At 45.5% G+C, this 19190-nt stretch overlaps 2 protein-coding genes across 3 annotated transcripts in view; both read left to right on the top strand.

Annotated features, from left to right (window-relative positions):
• Erich1 (glutamate-rich 1) overlaps positions 1 to 19190 on the top strand; it is a gene marked incomplete at its 5' end in the record, with an annotated part of 52793804 nt that overhangs the window by 91488 nt on the left and 52683126 nt on the right.
• Klhl2 (kelch-like family member 2) overlaps positions 1 to 19190 on the top strand; it is a 112276-nt gene that overhangs the window by 16989 nt on the left and 76097 nt on the right. For all 3 annotated transcript variants that reach the window (NM_001419565.1, XM_087587807.1, XM_087587806.1), the window contains 1 exon segment: positions 10880 to 10986. In NM_001419565.1, the coding sequence (NP_001406494.1) occupies positions 10880 to 10986 (107 nt within the window).

The raw sequence follows: 19190 nt of genomic DNA on the forward strand, positions 1-19190 counted from the left end.
CGTGTGGGCTCATTTTGGCAGTTAAGAGGAAGCCTGTGGGGCTCAACTCTCTTCTACTGTTGTGTTCAGGTATTTGAACTCATGTCTTTAGCTTTGATGGCAAACACTTTTATCCCCTGAGCCTGGGGATGTAGGGATTTAAATGGAATATTTTATTGAAATTAATCTTGTTTGTTTTTAACTTTTCAATGTGACTACTGGAAAAATCGTTACTTGCATTGTATTTCCATTCATTAATTCTGTGGACAGGCTTCTAATTCCAGCCATAAAGAATGTGAAGAGACACTTTTAGACAGGGAAACATGTAATTTGTTTTGGTGGTGGCAGTTGTGGTTGTTGGGGACAGTACCTACCTGCCTGTGGCTAAGTATGTTAAGGGTCATTGCCTCACACTGGACCTTCCTGCTACACATTTGCAGTCCTAGCATGCTACAGGCTGAGGCTGGAAGAGCTCTTGTTCAAGTCAGAGTACACTATATAAAGAGATCTGGTTTAAAGAAAAAAGGCTGTGGTGCTAAGGGTGATATTAAAGGCTGATTGCATAGGATCTGGAGATTGCATAGGATCAAGGGCTCAGCAGTTAAAGCCCTTGATACTCTTGCAGAAGACCCAGGTTTGGTTCCCAGCACTCACACTGTTGCTCGAGCAATACATAACTTCAGTTCCCGGAGATCCAATGCTGTCTTTCAACCTCTTTGGGCATCAGACATGCATGTAGTGCATACACGTACACTCAAGCAAAACAGTCACGCATACAGTCAGATAGATCAAAAAACCAAACCAACTAAAAAGACTGGCTTTTAGCAGGCACACGTCCCCCTTCCCCCACTGCCTACCCCCTCCCCCTTGCTCCTGTTGGGTACAGTAGCTTTGGCTTCCTGTTTTACCTTGGTCTCTGATTGACCTGGGCATGATTCACTACACCACAGGAATGCAATACCTGCTGCTCCTTCCCCTGAGGCAAATGACTGCATTTTGAGCCGAACTGATGTTCTCTCAGCCCTTGACTTTGAGTCTTTGCTTTATCCCAGGATTTTTAGCTCTGGCCATCTCCAACCTGTTGTGGGTGTGGACCACATGGCTGTTCATTGTGTTGCACTATTTCATGAGCCGGAGTACCGGCCAGTGGTTCATGCTGGTCTTCAAACAAAGAACAGCTTTGAGTAGTTGCAGTTGGCTGCTGGTCTGGAACCGGGTTTACTCATATGATGTCACTAGCCAGTATTATTTTTAAAACGCACTGTCAGGCTGGATCAGTGGGTAAAGTGCTTACTGTGCAAGAATGAGAGCCTGAAAACCTCAGAACGCACATCAGTAGCCTTGAACATTAGCACAGGTCTGTCATCTCAGTGAGCCGGGAGGCAGAGACAGGAGCATCCCTGGGGCTCATAAGCCAACCAGTTTAGCCAGTCAGCAAGCTTCATTGAGAGACCCAGTCTTAAATGCTAAGGAAAGGGCAACAGAGGAAGAGGCTTGAGGTCAACCTTTGACCTCCAGACATTTGCACGAGTGCACACAGGCACATACACCAGTGCACATGCGTCTATACACCAGCACAAAGTGAATTAACTGCACAGCTGGGAAATGGATAAACTGTGGATAAAGTAGATTAAGGCTTTCATTGTGCAGAATTTATAGAGAAGGCTAAGAAGCAACAAGACAGACTCGTGTTTTGGAAATGTTCTTGAGCAGTGTGATACTGCATGCTTTAAATTCCTGTACTGGGGAGTCAGAGGCAGGAGGATGTCTGCGTTTAAGGTCTACAATAGTGAGAACAAGGCTGCATAGAGGGAGTCTGAGTCTGCAAAAAACAGGTCATCTTTATTTCTTTTGTGTCATTCTTTAAAAAATACAAACAGACGAAACTTGAAGACGCTTTTTATTGTACAGCTGAAAGTCACTAATTACTTCCTGTCTTTGCATCAGCTTCCTGTTGCCAGAAAAGGGTAGCCGAAGGTGGTTTCCGGACTTCTGGGAAGGGAGAACTTCCCTGTTCTGCCTACCCTGCTTGGCCTCCATTGGCCTCCAGCCCTGTCCCTAGATTTAGCCTCAATGTGGCAGTGGCAGGAGGTGGGCGGGGTAAGGGGGCGTCACAGCTGGGCATTAGGGATGGCTTTGGTGGACATTTTGCTGGTGAGAACAAAGTCCCTTTCATGAATCACTGTGTAAAGTATGGTTGCCCGCCTGTCTATCCCCGATAGAGGTAGGAGGACAGGAGCTCTGGGAGAGAGGTTTAATGAAGACAGACCACTGTGGTCCTAGAAAAAGCCATCTGAATGCCAGTGTCCCTTCTCTCTGCATCCTGACCCGCCTGGACGTGAATAAACCCCTACCACCATTCCGTCCCACCACGACAGACTGTACCCTCAAACTGTTACCCGAATAAGTTACTTTTCCTCCAAGTCCCAGGATTCACACATAGGGCCAGACACAGCAGTCTTTTGTGGCTTAACTGGTTGCACAGCTGGGAAAGGACAGACCCTAAGATGAGGTGAATAAAGCTTTGTGCTGGCACTGTGTAGACGGGGTGTGCGAAGCCAGAGAAGGACAGCATCCTGCTTAGGTTAGAAGAGTATGTGGATTCCTGGGCAGTGTCAGTCACTGATGGTTTCTGAGTAACCAGGTAAGATCAGAGACTCGGGAGGCTGGCGGCAGTGCTTTCCCCAGTGCAGTTGGAGAGGTGTGAGCTTAGAGTGTGAGTGTTGTCAGACTCAAACAGTGGACCCTTAACTCCACAGTCTGCTGACTGGCTCAGTGTTTTCTCTCACTATATCTTTTCAAGGTAAAATGTACCTGAACAGTATATTTTTAAAACCCTGTGGTCACTATGTGCTACGAGGGATGAGTATAGGAGGGGACAAAGAAGGAGGGAACATTACAGGTACCCTTTAAACTTTGATTCAGAGTCTCACTTTGTAGCCTTAGCTGGCCTAGAACTTATGATCAGGTCGGCCTTGAACTCAACTGAGCGACTGCCTCTGCCTCCTGAGTTCCCAAGTGCCGGGATTAAGGCCATTGTTACCTGGTCAGCTTTTTTCCCCCCACAAGGTTGAGTAAGTAGCCTGGTTTCCTTGAAACATTGTGGCTAAGGATAATTGTGAACTCCTCATCCTCGGCCTGCACCTTCCAAGTACTGGAATTATAAGTGTGCACCACCATACCCAGTTCTCAGAACTCTTACTGAGCATTTAGATTGCCAAGTTTGTAGACATTAAAGCCGGTAGCAAAAAGGGCAGAGTTTTTTCTTCAAAAGAAATTAAAGAGATGTAGTTATTCCTAGGATATGCAATTCTGTCTGAGCTTGCCATAATTCTTACTGAGGGTGTGGGCAGTGGGCAGTCTCTTAGTTTTATTAGTGGGAATATAATTTTTGGCCCTTACATTAAATCTAGGGGCCAAAAGTGTTCTGTAAGGATGAATTATGACTCACCTGTATGTCTTACATAATCCATACATACTTAGATATTCACCGGTAGTGGTTTTTATATTGTGGAACGGGAACAAAAGACTCGAATCTTTCTCTTAAAGGAATGAGTGTCACTCCCCTCCCCCACTCTACCCCAGGATTGACACTGGGGGATCCCAGCTTCCTCCTGGGATTCTGTTATCCGTGCTGCACCTGCAAACAATCAAATGGTGGCCATTCCTACGTGGCTGTTCATACTTTGTTACTTAGAGGTCAAGGCAAGTGGATTGAACAGCGAACTCAAGCAAGGTTGCCTTGGGTTTTGATCTCTTTCTGTCAGTATTTTTAAAAGAGAGTTTAGAAGGGTCTCATAGGGTGTGATTCTGCTCTAGTATTTTTGATATGGTAGAGTGCTGTCGGGACCTTTTGGTTATGTGCACTACAGTGGAATACAAGATCTCCCTTGAAGGACAGGAAGCCCTTCAGTTCTTCCAGATGTATTTATGTAAGAAAGATTGAGAGACAGCCTGCAGCAGGAGCAGAATTAACCAGCAGTATTCTGTAGGGTCTCCTAAGCACTGGTGGCTGATTTCTTTTTAATGGTCTTTATTGAGCAGAGAGAGGATCATTAAACCCTTCTAGAATGTGGAGAAGGGACAGCTGAAAATGACTTCACTAAAACAACCTTCTCTCCTTCTCCCCGAGACGCGTGAGTTACCCATTGCACCACCTCAGTTTGCCCTTGGTAGCCTCAAAACCAGAAGTCAGCGTCTCGCCCCGCCTCTCTTCATTTAGTCCCAGCTGTTGTGCCATCTCTCCGGCACACAGATTTATTTGTTTACCTTATTGACGTGTTTGTGTGTGTGCTTGCGTGAATTTATGTGCACCGCATGCCTAGAATTGCCCGTGAGGCCAGAAGAGGGTGTTAGCTCTTCAGAACTGAAGGAAACAGTTGTGAGTGTCCGATGTGGATGCTTGGACTAGAATCCATGCCTACTGTAGTAGCAGTAAGCCAGTAGGCACGGAGCCATCTCTCTAGCACCCCTACCCCACTGTAAAGATGGGATTGCTAGGCTGATCCGGAAACTCCTGCTAGGGTTATAGGTTTGCAAAGCCATCTTGGAGCAAGGTGTCCTGTGTCTGTAGTGTAGGCTCTACCTGTAGCTAGTCACCCACATATTCCAGCTTCCCACTCACCCCCACCCCAACCCCGGTGTGACTGTTTCCCCCTCCGAGAGGCAGCGCCACCCCCACTTCTCTCTACTGTTCTCCTTTCCCATACCTTTTCCTTTCCTTCGTGTTTCCTTTTACTTTAGTCATAAATGAATTCTATTTTTTTTTAAGACCAATGGGAAGTGTTTTTGTAAGTCCCCAGATCTGCAGATGTCCGTTCTCTATGGACAGGGAGTTCATGCTTTCCCCAGGGTCTCCTTGTGGCTCTGTTCTGTCCTTTGTTCATTCCCGTCCAGCTGTCTGAAGTCTATCTGAAAGGGATGATAGATTCTGTATTCTGGGACCCATTACTGGTGTAAAGCAGTTACTAAGTCGTTAGCGATAGCAGGCTTTCCTTAAGTTCCCTGGTGGACGTCTCCTTGGCTGGAGCTAGCTTTCCTCTAAGTTTTATCAGCGGACCATCCCTTCTCCTGTGTGTTTGCAAGTCTGCAGCATTGTAAATCTCCTGAGGGGCTGAGTGCTCCCACAGCTCTTCCCACACCCTGAGTCTTGTCTGGCCCACTGCGTAGGCTTTTCTTATGTTTAGCTGCCCCAGGAATTCACAGATGTCTCCTGCCAGCATGGATTTAAGAAGAAAAAGGAAGAGAATGGTGACATTTGTTGTACATGCTCTCGTCTGTTCTTTGAGATCTTTGACATTTTAGCCAGAGTGTATCTGCTTTTCTAGTAAAGGACGTTGTTGGTCTTAGATTTGGTTAAATCTGACTAATTGAAATCAGCAAGTGGGGACTCTTTGACCTGTAAAGCAGCTGGGGAAATAGTTCAGTTAGCCAAGTGCCTTGGAACCGCAGAACAAATCCACATAAAAGACTGGGGAGTGGTGGCAAACACCTTTAATACCAGCACTTCAGAGACAGTGGCAAGTGGATCTGAGTTCAAGGCCAGTCTGGGTTTTTTTTTTTTTTGCCAGTCTGGTTTATAGATCAAGTTCTAGGACAGCCAGGGCTACACGGAGAAACCAAGAAGCCAGTATGGTGCTTGTAATCCCAGTCTAGGAAGGCGTAGACAAATGGGGCCTTGGGACTCACTGGCTAGCCAGCCTGACCTACTTGATGAGCTCCAGGCCAGTGAGAGATCCTCTTGCCCAAACAAAAGTGGACGGCACCAGAATGACACCGGAGGCTTCATGTGAACATATGAACAGATAGACAGGGACATGCAAACACACACACACACACACACACACACACACACACACACGCGCGCGCGCGCGCGCGCGCACATACACTCACCAGCACGTGCAGACATACTCAAGCAACTTACTTCTCACTCTAGCTCCCTAGTGCCCAGGAGCCAACAGTAGCTCACAGGGCTACGTCCTGATAGGAGCCCACCCTGAGTCACCCTTGGCTTTACTTCCTGACAGGTTTTCATTTTCTTGGCTTTCTTTCCTTGGGCCTCTTTCTCCTAACCTCGAGTTTCTGTTTCTCTAACACCCGAGGCTGCTCTCCAGTGCTGAAGCTCTCCAGACTTCAGTGTGCAGGATTCTCACTGACAGCTTTTCATAAGCCTGGCACCTCAGGCTTGTGCATACTTGCTCCTTGAGGGGAAGGTGCCTCCATACTGTCTCTGGAACCTTAGAGGAGGGACCAGACTGCCCCCACTTCCAGTCACAAGTACAGTTTTTTCATATGACAACTAATTATCTCTGATTCCTTCTAGTTGGGTGGCACATTTACTTGAAGACGACATACTGCATTTTAAAAACACTGCTAGGTTTTTCTGCTCTTAGGAATTCACTTATTTTATATTACAAAACCGAACATTGCCTTAATATATTCAAACAGGTTTCATCATTTTCAAAGTTTTTTGTCTTTTTTTTCCCTAAGAAAGACCAGTTTTTATTAAATTGTTTCCTTTAGAACAGTGATTCTCAACCTTCCTCATGCTGCAACCCTTTAAAGTTATTTTGTTGCTACTTCATAACTATAATTTTGCTACTGTTATGGATTGAAATGTAAATATATAATATGCAGAATATTTGATACGGGACCCCTGTGGGGTCAAGACCCACTAGGTGAAAACCACCAATTTAGAAGATAAATTCACCCGTGCCCAGTGTTATTTGTGCTTTACATACAATATGTAATCTCTGTGTTCTCTTTCTAGGCTTGACTTGTTTTCTGAAGCTTTTTCAGAGTTGGGCTTAGGCTCTTTTTTCCTAAACACCACAGACTTTGTCTCTGTTCTGGCTGTGTCTCTGCATCTCCTGTATTTTGAGGCAAGGCCTGGCTGTGTTGGCCTTGTACTGACCTTGAGATCCTCCCGCCTCCACCTGCAATGCTGGGGTTACAGGTGTGAGTCACCATGCAGGTACCCGTGGGCTCTTTATTGTGATCCATTTCCTGGTGTTCCTCCCCACTTACCTGTAAAGCCCTTGCTGTCATGACGCTGCCTTTCTTGTGGTAAGCTGTCAGCCCATGGCGTCTAGTAGGCACCCTTGGAGTGGCTGAGGAACGGATGGATGCAGTTCATGCACCACGACAACTTTATTTCATTATTTTGAAGACCTTTTATGTCTGCAGTCTATTTTCTTAGTAGATTTCAAGTAATAGGAACACAAGCCCAGAAGTTCACTGTAAAAGACAGGGCGCGAGCTACTCAAGATGCCTTATTTCTATCGCCAGACATTCATTCTCAGTGCTGGCACCCCAGTCATTTGGCCTGTGAGAAAGCTCCTTGAGAAGAGTGTGGGGCGTTAAGAGCCCTTTGGTTCCCAGCACCCAGACAGGCAGTTCACAACTGCTCTAACAACTCCAGTTCCAGGGCATCTGACACACTCTTCTGGCCTCCATAGGCACTGGAATACCTATGGCACACATTTACACAGATACTTACATATATATGCACATATAAAACAGTGGTTGTACCCTCATACAGACATGCATATACACATAAACTTAAGAGGCATACACTCACTGATATATACACACATACACATATAAGCATTGACATACATTCACACGGATACACACACATATGCACACATCAACATAGGCATGTACTCACACACATGTATTCACACCCGAGGCATACATTCACACGTTTACACAGACACGAGACATATTTACATTCACATGCACATGCACATACAAATATTAAAAATTGAAAAAGAGAGATAGGATGACCAGCTGGGAATGCTGACGTATGTTTAGTGCATATTCAACAGTACTGAGCAAGAGGTTGGTCAGGCCTTTGTTTTAAAATATGCTATTGCTTGACGCAAGAGAATTAAACACAGGTCTAAAAGCTAGTGTGTCCATGATTTTTTTTTTTTTTTTTTTTTGGTTCTTTTTTTCGGAGCTGGGGACCGAACCCAGGGCCTTGCGCTTCCTAGGTAAGCGCTCTACCACTGAGCTAAATCCCCAGCCCCGTGTCCATGATTTCTAATGAGGCCCTCAGACTCCCTACATCCTCACCCAGGGTGTGCCGGTGTAATATTTTGTTAATGTTTTAGCCTTATTAGTTAACTGACATCAACTAATAAGCCAGTGAGGCCAAACCAATTATGCAGCAGCCAGCAGGTGTTATGCTAGAAGGTTTGGATCAATGAGTAATTGTAATTGAAGCGGAGTGTAATTAATTACGTGATTTTTGAGGTATTCAAGTGTAATGCTACTTAAGATCCATCTTTAAATGAGAGCGGTAGGAGGGATTGCTGACACCAGGAAAACATGGCCAAGAGGCCCTTGCCTTGGCTTTGACTGGAGTCCACATCCCCACTCACTGTGGGAGAGTCAGCTCTGCTGCCATCCTGCCGACCCCCAGTCCACTCATTTACATCCTCTGCCCGCTCTTCTTGGGCCACAGTTCCCCACTGTCCTTTGCTGAGGGCATAGGACATACTTATTTTTCTTTTTCTTTTTTTTAAAGATTTATTTATTATAAGTGCACTGTAGCTGTCTTTAGACACACCAGATCTCATTACAGATGGTTATGAGCCACCATGTGGTTGCTGGGATTTGAACTCAGGACCTCCAGAAGAGCAGTCAGTGCTCTTAACCACTGAGCTATCTCTCCAGCCTCTTATTTTTCCTGTCCAAGATTGCCTTGCTCCTTCCTGACTGAGTCAGCTCTTGTTTGTTTGTTCATCAGCAGTCTCACTGTGTTGTTCAAGAGGCTTGTCTGGAACTTGTCTGCCTCTTGAATCAAGTTGGGGTTACAAATGGTTACCCAATCTCCCATGACATCTCTATGATAGTGCTTTGCACTCTGTCTCATAATGCCTGTCCTTGGCTAGTGGCCTTAAGGGCAGAGATGGTCTTGAAGTGCTTTTCTGAGGGAGTGTACAAACTTTATTTGATTTTTTTGATCAATATTTTGTAGAGCTATTCCAGCTGAGCCTTTGATCAGCCATATGTAACACTTAATACTTTCTTGGCTAGAGTGTAGTGACGGACATCTATAACCCCAGCACTTGGGAAGCCAAAGCAGGGTCATTAAGGATTCAAGGCTAGACTGGGCTATGCAGTGATTTTGGTTCTAGCCTGGGCTATATAAGAGTTCAAGGCCACTTTGTTTTGTTCAGGCTTTAAGAAAATTTGTCATCACCCTGACTAGGTGATTGTGTGGCGGGGAGCAGGTGCTGGGTTTGAATATCAATGTCATTACTTGGGGGAGGAGGCTGTAGGCAGGTTAGCCCTATGTGTGTGGTGCTGAGGATAGATCCCTAGGTTTCATACATACTGAGCTACAGCGTTAGCCTGGGCTGTTCACTTTTAACCTTGGTTTCTTCAGGCGTTCGCTTTCGGGAATCTAAATAATGTATACCTTGCTGACTGAGGTGGGCCATGGAGGAGAAAGTCTTCCCCAGGCCCCCAGCCTTGTCAGGCTGGCTTACTCATGAGCCCTGCCACTCATGGAGTGCAGAGTGTTTTATCCTCTGTGCTGATGGTAGACTTTGTCACTGTGCACCCGATCTGGAGGAATTCCAAATGAATGACTCCTTTAGTGACTCTAACATGGGACCTTCCTGATGCCTGTCTTGGTATCACGAGCCCTTAAGTCAGCCACAAGCCACCCACAAGCACACTTGAGTCTAAATGGCACAGCAGGCCTGTCAAGAATTAGGCCTCAGAGCACTCATGTCTGGAGTTGGGCTTCTCCTTTTTCTCATAGTTTTTCCTAAGGAGAGAAGAAGTGACATAGACTTCCCAGAAAGCTTTGATATGAGCCCCCAGCAGCTAGTTCATAAACAAGTGAGAAACTGCAGGGAGCCTGGCTAAGTTCCTAAGAACATGCAGCTTGGGAGCTGACAATAGGCTCTCCTTGAAGGAGAGGGGCAGAGGGACCGAGAGCCAAGAGTGTACCCTATATACACATGAGCCCTGGGCTCATGTATTTATGGATGGGAGGTGTACCTGTACTGTGTGTGTGTCTGTCTTCCACAAAAGGATTGCCTGTAAACAGTTGGGCTTTGAAACCTTCCTGCTAGTTCCAGAATAACTAACTGTCAGGAACTTATTTTTTTTTTTTTTTTTTTTTTTTTTTTGGTTCTTTTTTTCGGAGCTGGGGACCGAACCCAGGGCCTTGCGCTTCCTAGGTAAGCGCTCTACCACTGAGCTAAATCCCCAGCCCCTGTCAGGAACTTATTAATTACCCAGAGAATGTAGTATCATGCAGGTACCCAAAAAGTGCTCACCACGTATTTTAAATTATTTTAGAATTATAAGCATAATTATAGATTAAAGAATGTTTGCTGTAAGGTTACAAAATGTTTTTAAGTTTTGTTACAGGTAGTTCAACCTCAGAGAATAATACGTTTCATGTTGGTAAAGTGGTCTAGGTTATTTATGGTTTTCAAGACCAAATGCCTTTTAAGCAGCCAGTGCTTGAATTTAATTTTGTCTTTGTGTAGGAACCCAGGGGCATTTCGAATATCTTTTCTAATTTTGGCTCAGTTTGTTTGTCTGCATCACCATGTCATACCACTATGTGCACTTTTGTGAGCTGTCTCCTTTGAGAGTCATTGCCTCCCTGACTACCTGTAGGTGAGAGGCCAGTGATGGGTGGGGGGTAGATTTCTGTGGCAAGGACAGGCCACCGTGAGGTGGACCTTTATTTAGCTTACAGTTTTCTGTGTCCTTATAGTTAGGTACCCTGTTAGAAGGGAAGGGATTTCCTTAAAGCACACAAGATTTCAAAAAATAAAAAGGGTTTTTACAGCAAAAGTTTTGCATAGAACGTTGAATACTTGTATTATTGGAGGCATTTACGTTTTCCTTTTCTCCCTGGGAACAGTCAAAATCTGCTGTGTGACGTCACGATTGTGGCAGAGGACATGGAGATTCCTGCTCACCGAGTGGTGCTGGCGGCCTGCAGCCCTTACTTCCACGCCATGTTTACAGGTAGGAGAGATTTCCGTTTCTCAGGTGTGTTCACCTGAGGCCTTTCCAGGTTAACCGTTGTTTTTAGCGTTTTGGTTTTATGAAATGAAGAATTATAAAGGGAGAGCCTCAAGAATATGTCAGCTGTCCCCAGCATCTTTCCCCAGAGAGTCTCTCTGCGTTAGGCCTGACTGTCCTAGAACTTGCCATGTCAACCCAGCTAGAAGAGTCTGTCAACTGTCCCCAACATTGAGGCACCTTCACTTGGCTTTGTTGTCCTCAGTGAATGTGTTGCACACATCAGCCTTGATGTCAGCTCAGCATTACCACTGCGGGGGTGCATTCCCATATCTCCTCACTGCAGGGGTGCATTCCCAAATCTCCTCACTGCAGGGGTGCATTCCCATATCTCCTCACTGTGGGGGTGCATTCCCATATCTCCTCACTGCAGGGGTTGCAGTCCCATATCTCCTCACTGCAGGGGTGCATTCCCATATCTCCTCACTGCAGGGGTTGCAGTCCCATATCTCCTCACTGCAGGGGTGCATTCCCATATCTCCTCACTGCAGGGGTGCATTCCCATATCTCCTCACTGCAGGGGTTGCAGTCCCATATCTCCTCACTGCAGGGGTTGCAGTCCCATATCTCCTCACTGCAGGGGTTGCAGTCCCATATCTCCTCACTGCAGGGGTTGCAGTCCCACATATCCCCTCAGTTTACAGCATTTTGGGCTCTTAAATCATTGTTGATTTGTTTTTGTGTATGGGAAAGGAAAGGCATCTTTTACTGTTTCATATTTTTTCCCAAATGAGTTTTCCCATTTGCTTTTCCCAGTATTTATAGTAAACTGAAGGATTGTGTTAGATGATTTATCTTGGAAGTGTGAGAAGTAGTCTGATGTATCTATCCGTAAGCTTAGGTTTTACTTCAGCGTGTATGAACGTGTGTAACTTGCTGTTAGCCCTTTAGGAAAAGAACTAGTGTATGCCTGTGATCCCTCAAGTCTCGCCAAAAAAAAAGGAAAAAATATATATATAATAAAACGACTTAGAGCCAGGGCTGGAGCCCAGTGATGCAGCACGCATCTGGTATGCACGGGCCCTGGGCTCAGTCCTCAGAAGGTACAGGCCGAAGAGAAGAGAGGAAAGGAGAAGGGGAGGGAAGGACACAGATAGTCTCTTACAGTGACACCCAAAACTCTGGATAGGTCCAAACTCTATGTTAACCGAAAGTTTTTATGTACACATATGTACTATACAGTTTAACTTATAAATTAGGCCAAGAATAGCAGCCTTGTCTAAGAGTAAATTGGGATAATGAAAGTATGCTGTGGTAAAATAGCCAGTGTGCTATTTTTGTGCTTAGGAGGTATTATTCAATACAATAAGGGTCACATAGGCATGTGCTTGGCAATACTGTGACTGTCGACTGATGCTCCAGCTGCCAGTGACCGATGGATGCCATGTGCTGTGTAGCTGTGCTGAACAGAGAGATGGCTCATGCCTCGGGTGTGACAAAAGCAGGATATCCCTGAGAACAGGGTCCACTTTAAAATTCAGGAACTTTATTTTTAGAACTTTCCACTTAACATGCTTGGACTGTGGTTGACTTTGATCATAGAAGCTACCAGAATACTCCAGCTTTTGACTCAGAAGCTACAACTGATAAGGGGCCACTGACTGCAGTGTTGCACAAGGAAATACGTTAATGTGGTCTGCGAGTTTAATCTTTGTCTCTTGCTGCACCAAATAGAAAGTAGGAGCTAGGCACGCCAGACGACAAACATATAAAGTTGTAGCTAGGCATGGTGGCATGCACCTTTAATCCCAGCAAGCAGAGGCAGGTGGATTTCTGTGAGTTGGAGGCTAGCCCAGTTGACATGGTAAGTTCTAGGACAGTTAGGGCTAGTTTAGAGAGACCCTCTCTGGAGAAAAAAAGTGCTGGTGACAGTTGACAGACTCTTGAGTATTTCCTGTGCCTGGCGTATTATCAGTATGTTAGGAAAGACACGGAAAGTATAACTGCTTCCTGCTTCAGTTGTGCAGCTGGGGAGATGAGAGGCGTCAAATTTAACTGTAGGGTGTAGGCCTGGGGCCACACAGTGAGCCAGTTGGTGGGTATCATTGAGAGGAGAGTTCGCCCCTTCTTGTGAAGGCAGAGGGTCTACCCAGGTGAACAAGGGTCGAGTAGGGGCAGTGGGGCCAAGGAAAACACCCTGTGAGCCTTAGCAGTGCAAGAGACTGGAGTCCTGTTGCTTTGCTTGTTCTGAGCAGAGTTTAGTCACCAGGAATGGAAAAGGTCAGCAAATGAGTTGTGAGACAAGTTGGGGAAGCATTGGGAGGTGCTGTCAGTCAGGGCTGTGTAAGGTTAGTACTAACTTGGTAAGGGCGGCCACATTTCCATGCACCAACTCTCACTTCGGTCTCTTGGCTTATTTCATACTTCTTATCTTCGTTGCCTTTCTGGAGAGGGTCTTGGCTTATGAATGTTCCGGATCATTGGCCTGGAAATGCTCCAGGAAAGACCACAACCTTGAGGGAACCACTGGGTCTTTGGAGACCGACTTGACTAACCTGGGCTTCACTTTCACCATAGGGAAAGTGGGTAATATAAAAATGATAATATGCTTATATTCTGGATTTTTGTAAAGATTGGATGAGGTCATGTATGGGAATTTCTTAGCACTTCTCATGGCCACTAGAAAATGCTCAGCCTAGCTGGGTGTGGTGCTGCACACCTGGACTCCCAGCAGCTGGAGAGTAGAGGGGGACTTAGTGAACTTGAGGCCAGCCTGGGGTACAGGGCCTCTTGTTTTTAAAGAACAAAACTTGTGAATGTGCATTCATGCCTCTCTGTGTGTGTGTGTGTGTGTGTGTGTGTGTGTAAAGAATTCGATTTAATGGATTTGAGAAGAAATGGGGGAATAGAGGAAGACTGAGAGTTCAGAGTAGGAGGGGAAATGATGCAAATATATTTATGAATATATGTATGAAGTATGTATGAAATTCTCAAAAATAATTTTTTAAAAATTAAAGGCAAACTAAAAACCAAGAGAATCTGCTCAGTTAGTGCCAGCAGTAAGTATCATGGCCATGTCAACCTAAATTTCATTGTATAAGAACAGGAGATTGAGCAAACTTTAGGCTAGACATCTACAATTTTTTCCCTAAAAAACTCTTAGTATATATTAATTTTACAAAATAACTTGTCTCACGGTGACATTTCACACACTTACGGACATACCATGATCATATGCACCCTCTGATGCCTTCTCTACTCTCCCCTCTTCTTGGCTCCCATGCCTTCTGTAATAACTCCCCTTCTACTTTCATAGCCCCCTTCCTCCCCCCTCCCCTCCCCTCCCCTCCCCTCCCCTCCCCTCCCCTCCCTTCCCCTCCCCTCTCCCATCTTTTCCTTTCTTTTGAGACTACCTCCCTTAGCACAGTCTGGCTTTGAACTCACCATGCAGCTGAGGGTTTGTAGATATTTTCTTTGCAACATTTTTTATTCCCCACAGAGTAGCAAAAATGTGGTTGTTAACAACTCAGCCCTGTCAGCAGTGCCCAGTGCTGTGGGCCTTTAGTCCCAGCTACATGGCAGCCCAGCTTAGGAGTTTGATAGAGTGTGGCCAACAACAGCAAGGCTCTACTTGAGGGGATCAAGTTATGCTTATTTAGTTTTGTTTTTCTGTATGTGTGTGAGCCTGTGTGGGTTTCTGTGCATGGTATGTGTGTAGGAGCTGGCAGAGGTCCACCGAGCAGCCGTCTCCTGGATGGAGAGCTGCAGGTGGCTGGGAACTACCTGGCATGGCTCCTAGAGCCTGCATCTGGTGCTGTGCAGGAGCAAGCGCACTTCTAACCACCGAGCCCACTCTCCAGTCCAGCCCCTTATTTTAATCTCCCATAAACTGTAGGTGAGAAGTTCACTCAAACTTATGCCGTGGAAAAGAATTCTGTTACTCTGTGTAGTTAGAAGTGGTGAGTAGAGAATGAAGGTGATACGCTCCATGGTGCAGTTGCAGGTTTTCATCTTGTGAAATCTGGGACTATTTAGAGCCAGGCCAGGCGGTTGACTGTGACCTGAGAAAGAGCAGAGCAAAATGGGTTCTCATGTTTTTAAGGCTGCTTGCTATAAACACAGCCTGTAAAACACTCTTACTTAACGAAATCATTCGGTTGGATTTGGTGGCACAGGCTAAAATTCTTGTTTTAGGTTTTAGTTTTGATTTTTAGTTATGTGTATGTGTGCACTGTGCACATGAGTGAGGCTACCCTTGGAGGTCAGAGGTGAGGCGTGTTGTACGCTCTAGAGCTGGGTGCTAGGAGTTGCACTTCGCCCTCTGGAAGAGCAGCAAGGATGCCTGTCCAGTGAGGCATCCCTCCAGACCCACAGGTTAAAAGTCTTAAACACTAGTCAGAAATACTGAGCACTATGTCCTTTTTGGGGAGCAAATACTTTTTGATAACTTCCATAGTAAATATAAAGTAGCAAGAAAATAAAAAAGCCAGCAGGTTATTAGTTGACTGATTAAAGAAGGTAAATGTTGAAAGTTGTGTGTATGGCTCCATTTGTCTGAGGTTCATGCCTACTTGTGCATCAAGAAACTGAGCGTCTTCCACTCGCTGGACGTTAAAGGCTTTGAGGACCATGGCAGTGAGGAAGCTGAGGAGCTCTTGTTTTTCCAATGGGGAGAGGAGACTAGGGTCAGAAGTGACTGAAGAGGAGCCCCGGCTGTTCGTGGCTGCTGTGAAGAAAGTGAAATAGGCCCAGCCCGAAGTGAAATGGGCCCGAGCCCGAGTGAGGAGGCCCAAGTCTGAGTGAGGAGGCCTGAGCCTTCAATCATGACACTTGAGCTAGGCCAAGTAGTGAGAAGTAGGCACCAGGCACAGCTAAGCTGCACCCTGAGAGCATATTAGGAACCTGCTTCCTTCTGTCTCTTTGCCTCTTACCATCAACAAATACCACCAGGTTGGTCCTCTCAACGGAGGATATCTACAAGGGTGGAAGCCGTTCCTGAGAGAAGGAGTGACATTGTCTCATTTCTCTGCTCCTTTAGGAACTAAGAAGTCTTTGCCACAAGTTATCCACATGGGACTAACGCTACAAGTCCAATAGTTTACCACGTTTGCCGTAGGGCGCTGAAGAGCTAGGGCAGCTGGTTGGGCCATGACTGCTACAGTGGGCGATTGGTGGTGGCCTGTACAGCCGCTTTGCCAGATTGACGTTGCTGACAGTTTCGTTGTAGCCCACACTAATCCGGAAGCGAAAGCGATATCAGTGATGACTGTTGTCAGTGGCAAGTAGAACTTGAAAAGCTATGGGACGAAATTAATGAAATATGATTTTCAGTCTGTAATTAGTTTTGTCATTGATTTCTTAGGTTCCCTGTGTAGTCAAAGCTTTGGTGTTAAGCTTTTGCTTTTTTAGTACCCCTTGATTATTAATAAGATGGAAATTAGAATAATAGAGTTTCTCATGGACCAGATTATATAGTTTAAACCTTTTCACCATTTTCCTTTTTTCTTTTTTTTTAAAATTAACTGTTTATGTCTACATAACCTATTTATTAATACCAAATTAAATACTAATTTTCAGTATTTGCTTCTGTTCATAGTTTCTTGACCAAGTCTTCATTTTACATTCCAAACTGTGTGCTGCACCCAGAACAACGAGGGATTTTTAAACATTACAGCTCCCACAGTCAGACTTCCACTGCAGCTACCTACGTGCTTGTGTTGGCAGCCGTAGTCCTGACAGCTTGTTTCAGTCACTTTCCCTGACAAGATTTTGGGAAGCATTTGTTCAAGCACCTTCAAAAGAGACGGGTTTTGTTGCAGCTGGAAGAGTCCAACACGCTGGGTTTTGCTGCCCCCGCCCCCGCTGCCTGCCATGTAGCACAAATTGGTTGTGCTCCCTGGGGCTGCCCAGAAAGCCACCTTTTCTTTTTTAGATGTACTTTTGCTTATTTTTTAAAATAATATTTTAAATTGAAATAGAGTTACATCACACTTTTTCCCCTCCTTTCCCTCCCTCCAGCCCCTCCCAGGTTTCAGGGTTGACCACTGCATTGGATGACAGAACAGGGGGCTCGTCCCTGGGAGAGGCTAACTCTCCTTTTCTCGGTACCGCTAGTTTTCTTTAGTTCTTTGTCTAGGGGTGGGACCCCACAGAAATTTCCCCTTCCATATTAACATGGTCGATGATATTTACATGCTCTGGCCTTATTTGTGCAGCCATCTCTTAGGTAGACTTTTTCACGTCTCTTGGTATTCTATGGTGTTCTCTGAGCCATAGATGCAGGAATTGTGATGATGTGCATGTATCTGCTGGGGCTGGACCCCTCACGATCCATTGAGCTCTGCATTGTGTCCTGATGTGACTTTCTGGGCTGGTCTCCATTTGTTATAATGCAAGGCTCTGATGGAGGGAGATAGCTACACACATCCAGGAAAGCTAGTTTCGCATATGGAGGTTTATTTTTGTTTTAGTTATGTGTACATATGTATCTATGTGTGGGTCTGTGCATGAGTGCAGTCCCCATGGAGGGCAGAATGGGGCGTTCGGTCCCCTGAAACTAAGCTATAGACAGTTGTAAGCTGCCAGCGTGGGTGCTGGGAACCGAATCCCAAGTCATTTGTAGAACTAGTTAGGTGCTCTTAACCTCCGCCATCTCCTCAGCCCCCATTCACTTTTAATTTGTCTCATTCAGAATGGATAAACGAAGCTAACAGTTGGTGAAGGGGCCGCAAGAGTCCTGGTTGAAGGTTCTTGATGGGCACATTTTAAGCCATAGTTTTATCTTTGAGATTTAAATCTTGGATGACTTAATTTAAAAAAAAAAAGTCAAGTCGATGATGTGTTATTTGCTGATGGGTTTATTGGCCCAGCTTGCAGTATAGACTGTGTGCTCAGTACTGTGTTGCTTGACTGAAATCCCTCATAGCATCCATGATCAAGATAAACATACCATTGTTATGCTAAGTAAACATGATTCCTTTTAATTCGGCATGCTTTTTCCCCTCATTTAGCTATTAATTCATGCAACCAGTGTTGGGTTTCCCTCAGGCATCGTGGAGTATAGGACTAAGGAAGCTGTCACCTTTGCCATTAGGAAGCCCAAAAGTGCTAGGGAGAGAGTTGATTATGACGGAGTCGACATGCATGAGGTACCCAAATACATCTAGGATAAGAGCCCAATCCAGCTGTGGGCCACCAGCAGATAATGCATCCTGGAGAGGTTTTAGAGAAATCCTGAGGAATTGGCCTGGGAATAGGGATATGGAGTCTAGTAGGACAAAATTCAGCTCACGTAGCAAGGTAAGAAATTGCTTGGTCTGTGTGGAAAACTACAAAGCGTTTCCTACTGCTATATTTTATGACTGGGAGTGAGAGGGGTGTATATGAGGTTAGGTAGTGAATTGGGGGCAGGCTATGCATACTTGCATGGAGGTTTGCATGCTTGGTCAAGGAACAATAGACCAATTTAGAACATAGTCATCCAGTGTGTCAAGTTAGCACCCGACAGAGGATAAGCATTGGAGGGTTACTGAGTTTGGTTCCCGGTACCTATGTATGGTGACACTCAACTGCCTGTAACTCTAGCTCTAGGGAATCCAAACTCCTCTAAGACATCTGCACTTGTGTGCACAAACCAGTAATAGACACACGCATGTTCAATTGGGAAACCAGTAATAGACACATGCATATTCAATTGGGAAAAACACTGGGGGATTGCTCCAGAGGTTTCCCAGAGATGGTCAGACAGTGATGAGATGGGAGGTGGAATTGTAGTCAAGTTTTAGTTCATTCTGCGGGCTTTGATGGATTGGTGGATAAGGAAAAGAACAGTGCAAGGTGACCATTCCTCAGGGCATTAGCACAAGCATCTATGTGGGTATTAATGCAGTTAATCTTAAGTTACTTGGTCCACTGAGAGTGTGGGAAGTTCCAAGTGATCTAGGAAGAGCTGCAGAGCATCATTAGATAGCGCCCCTGCCTGTGAAGATCTGTTTTCTGTGAGTACTTGCCTACACGTCTGCATGTGTATCATGTGTATGCCTAGTGCTGGAGGAGGCCAGAAGCGGATGCTGGGTTCTTAGGAGCTGGACTTACAGATGGTTGTGATCTACCACGTGAGAGCTAGGAACGGAAGGCCGGTCTCTGTAAGAGCAGTAAGTGTACCTGGCCTGAGGGTACATTAGTATGGACCCAAGTGTGCTGAGCTG

The sequence above is a fragment of the Rattus norvegicus genome, chromosome 16 (assembly GCF_021556685.1).
Source record: "Rattus norvegicus strain SHRSP/BbbUtx chromosome 16, alternate assembly SHRSP_T2T, whole genome shotgun sequence".
In the NCBI taxonomy this organism is placed as follows: Eukaryota; Metazoa; Chordata; class Mammalia; order Rodentia; family Muridae; genus Rattus; species Rattus norvegicus.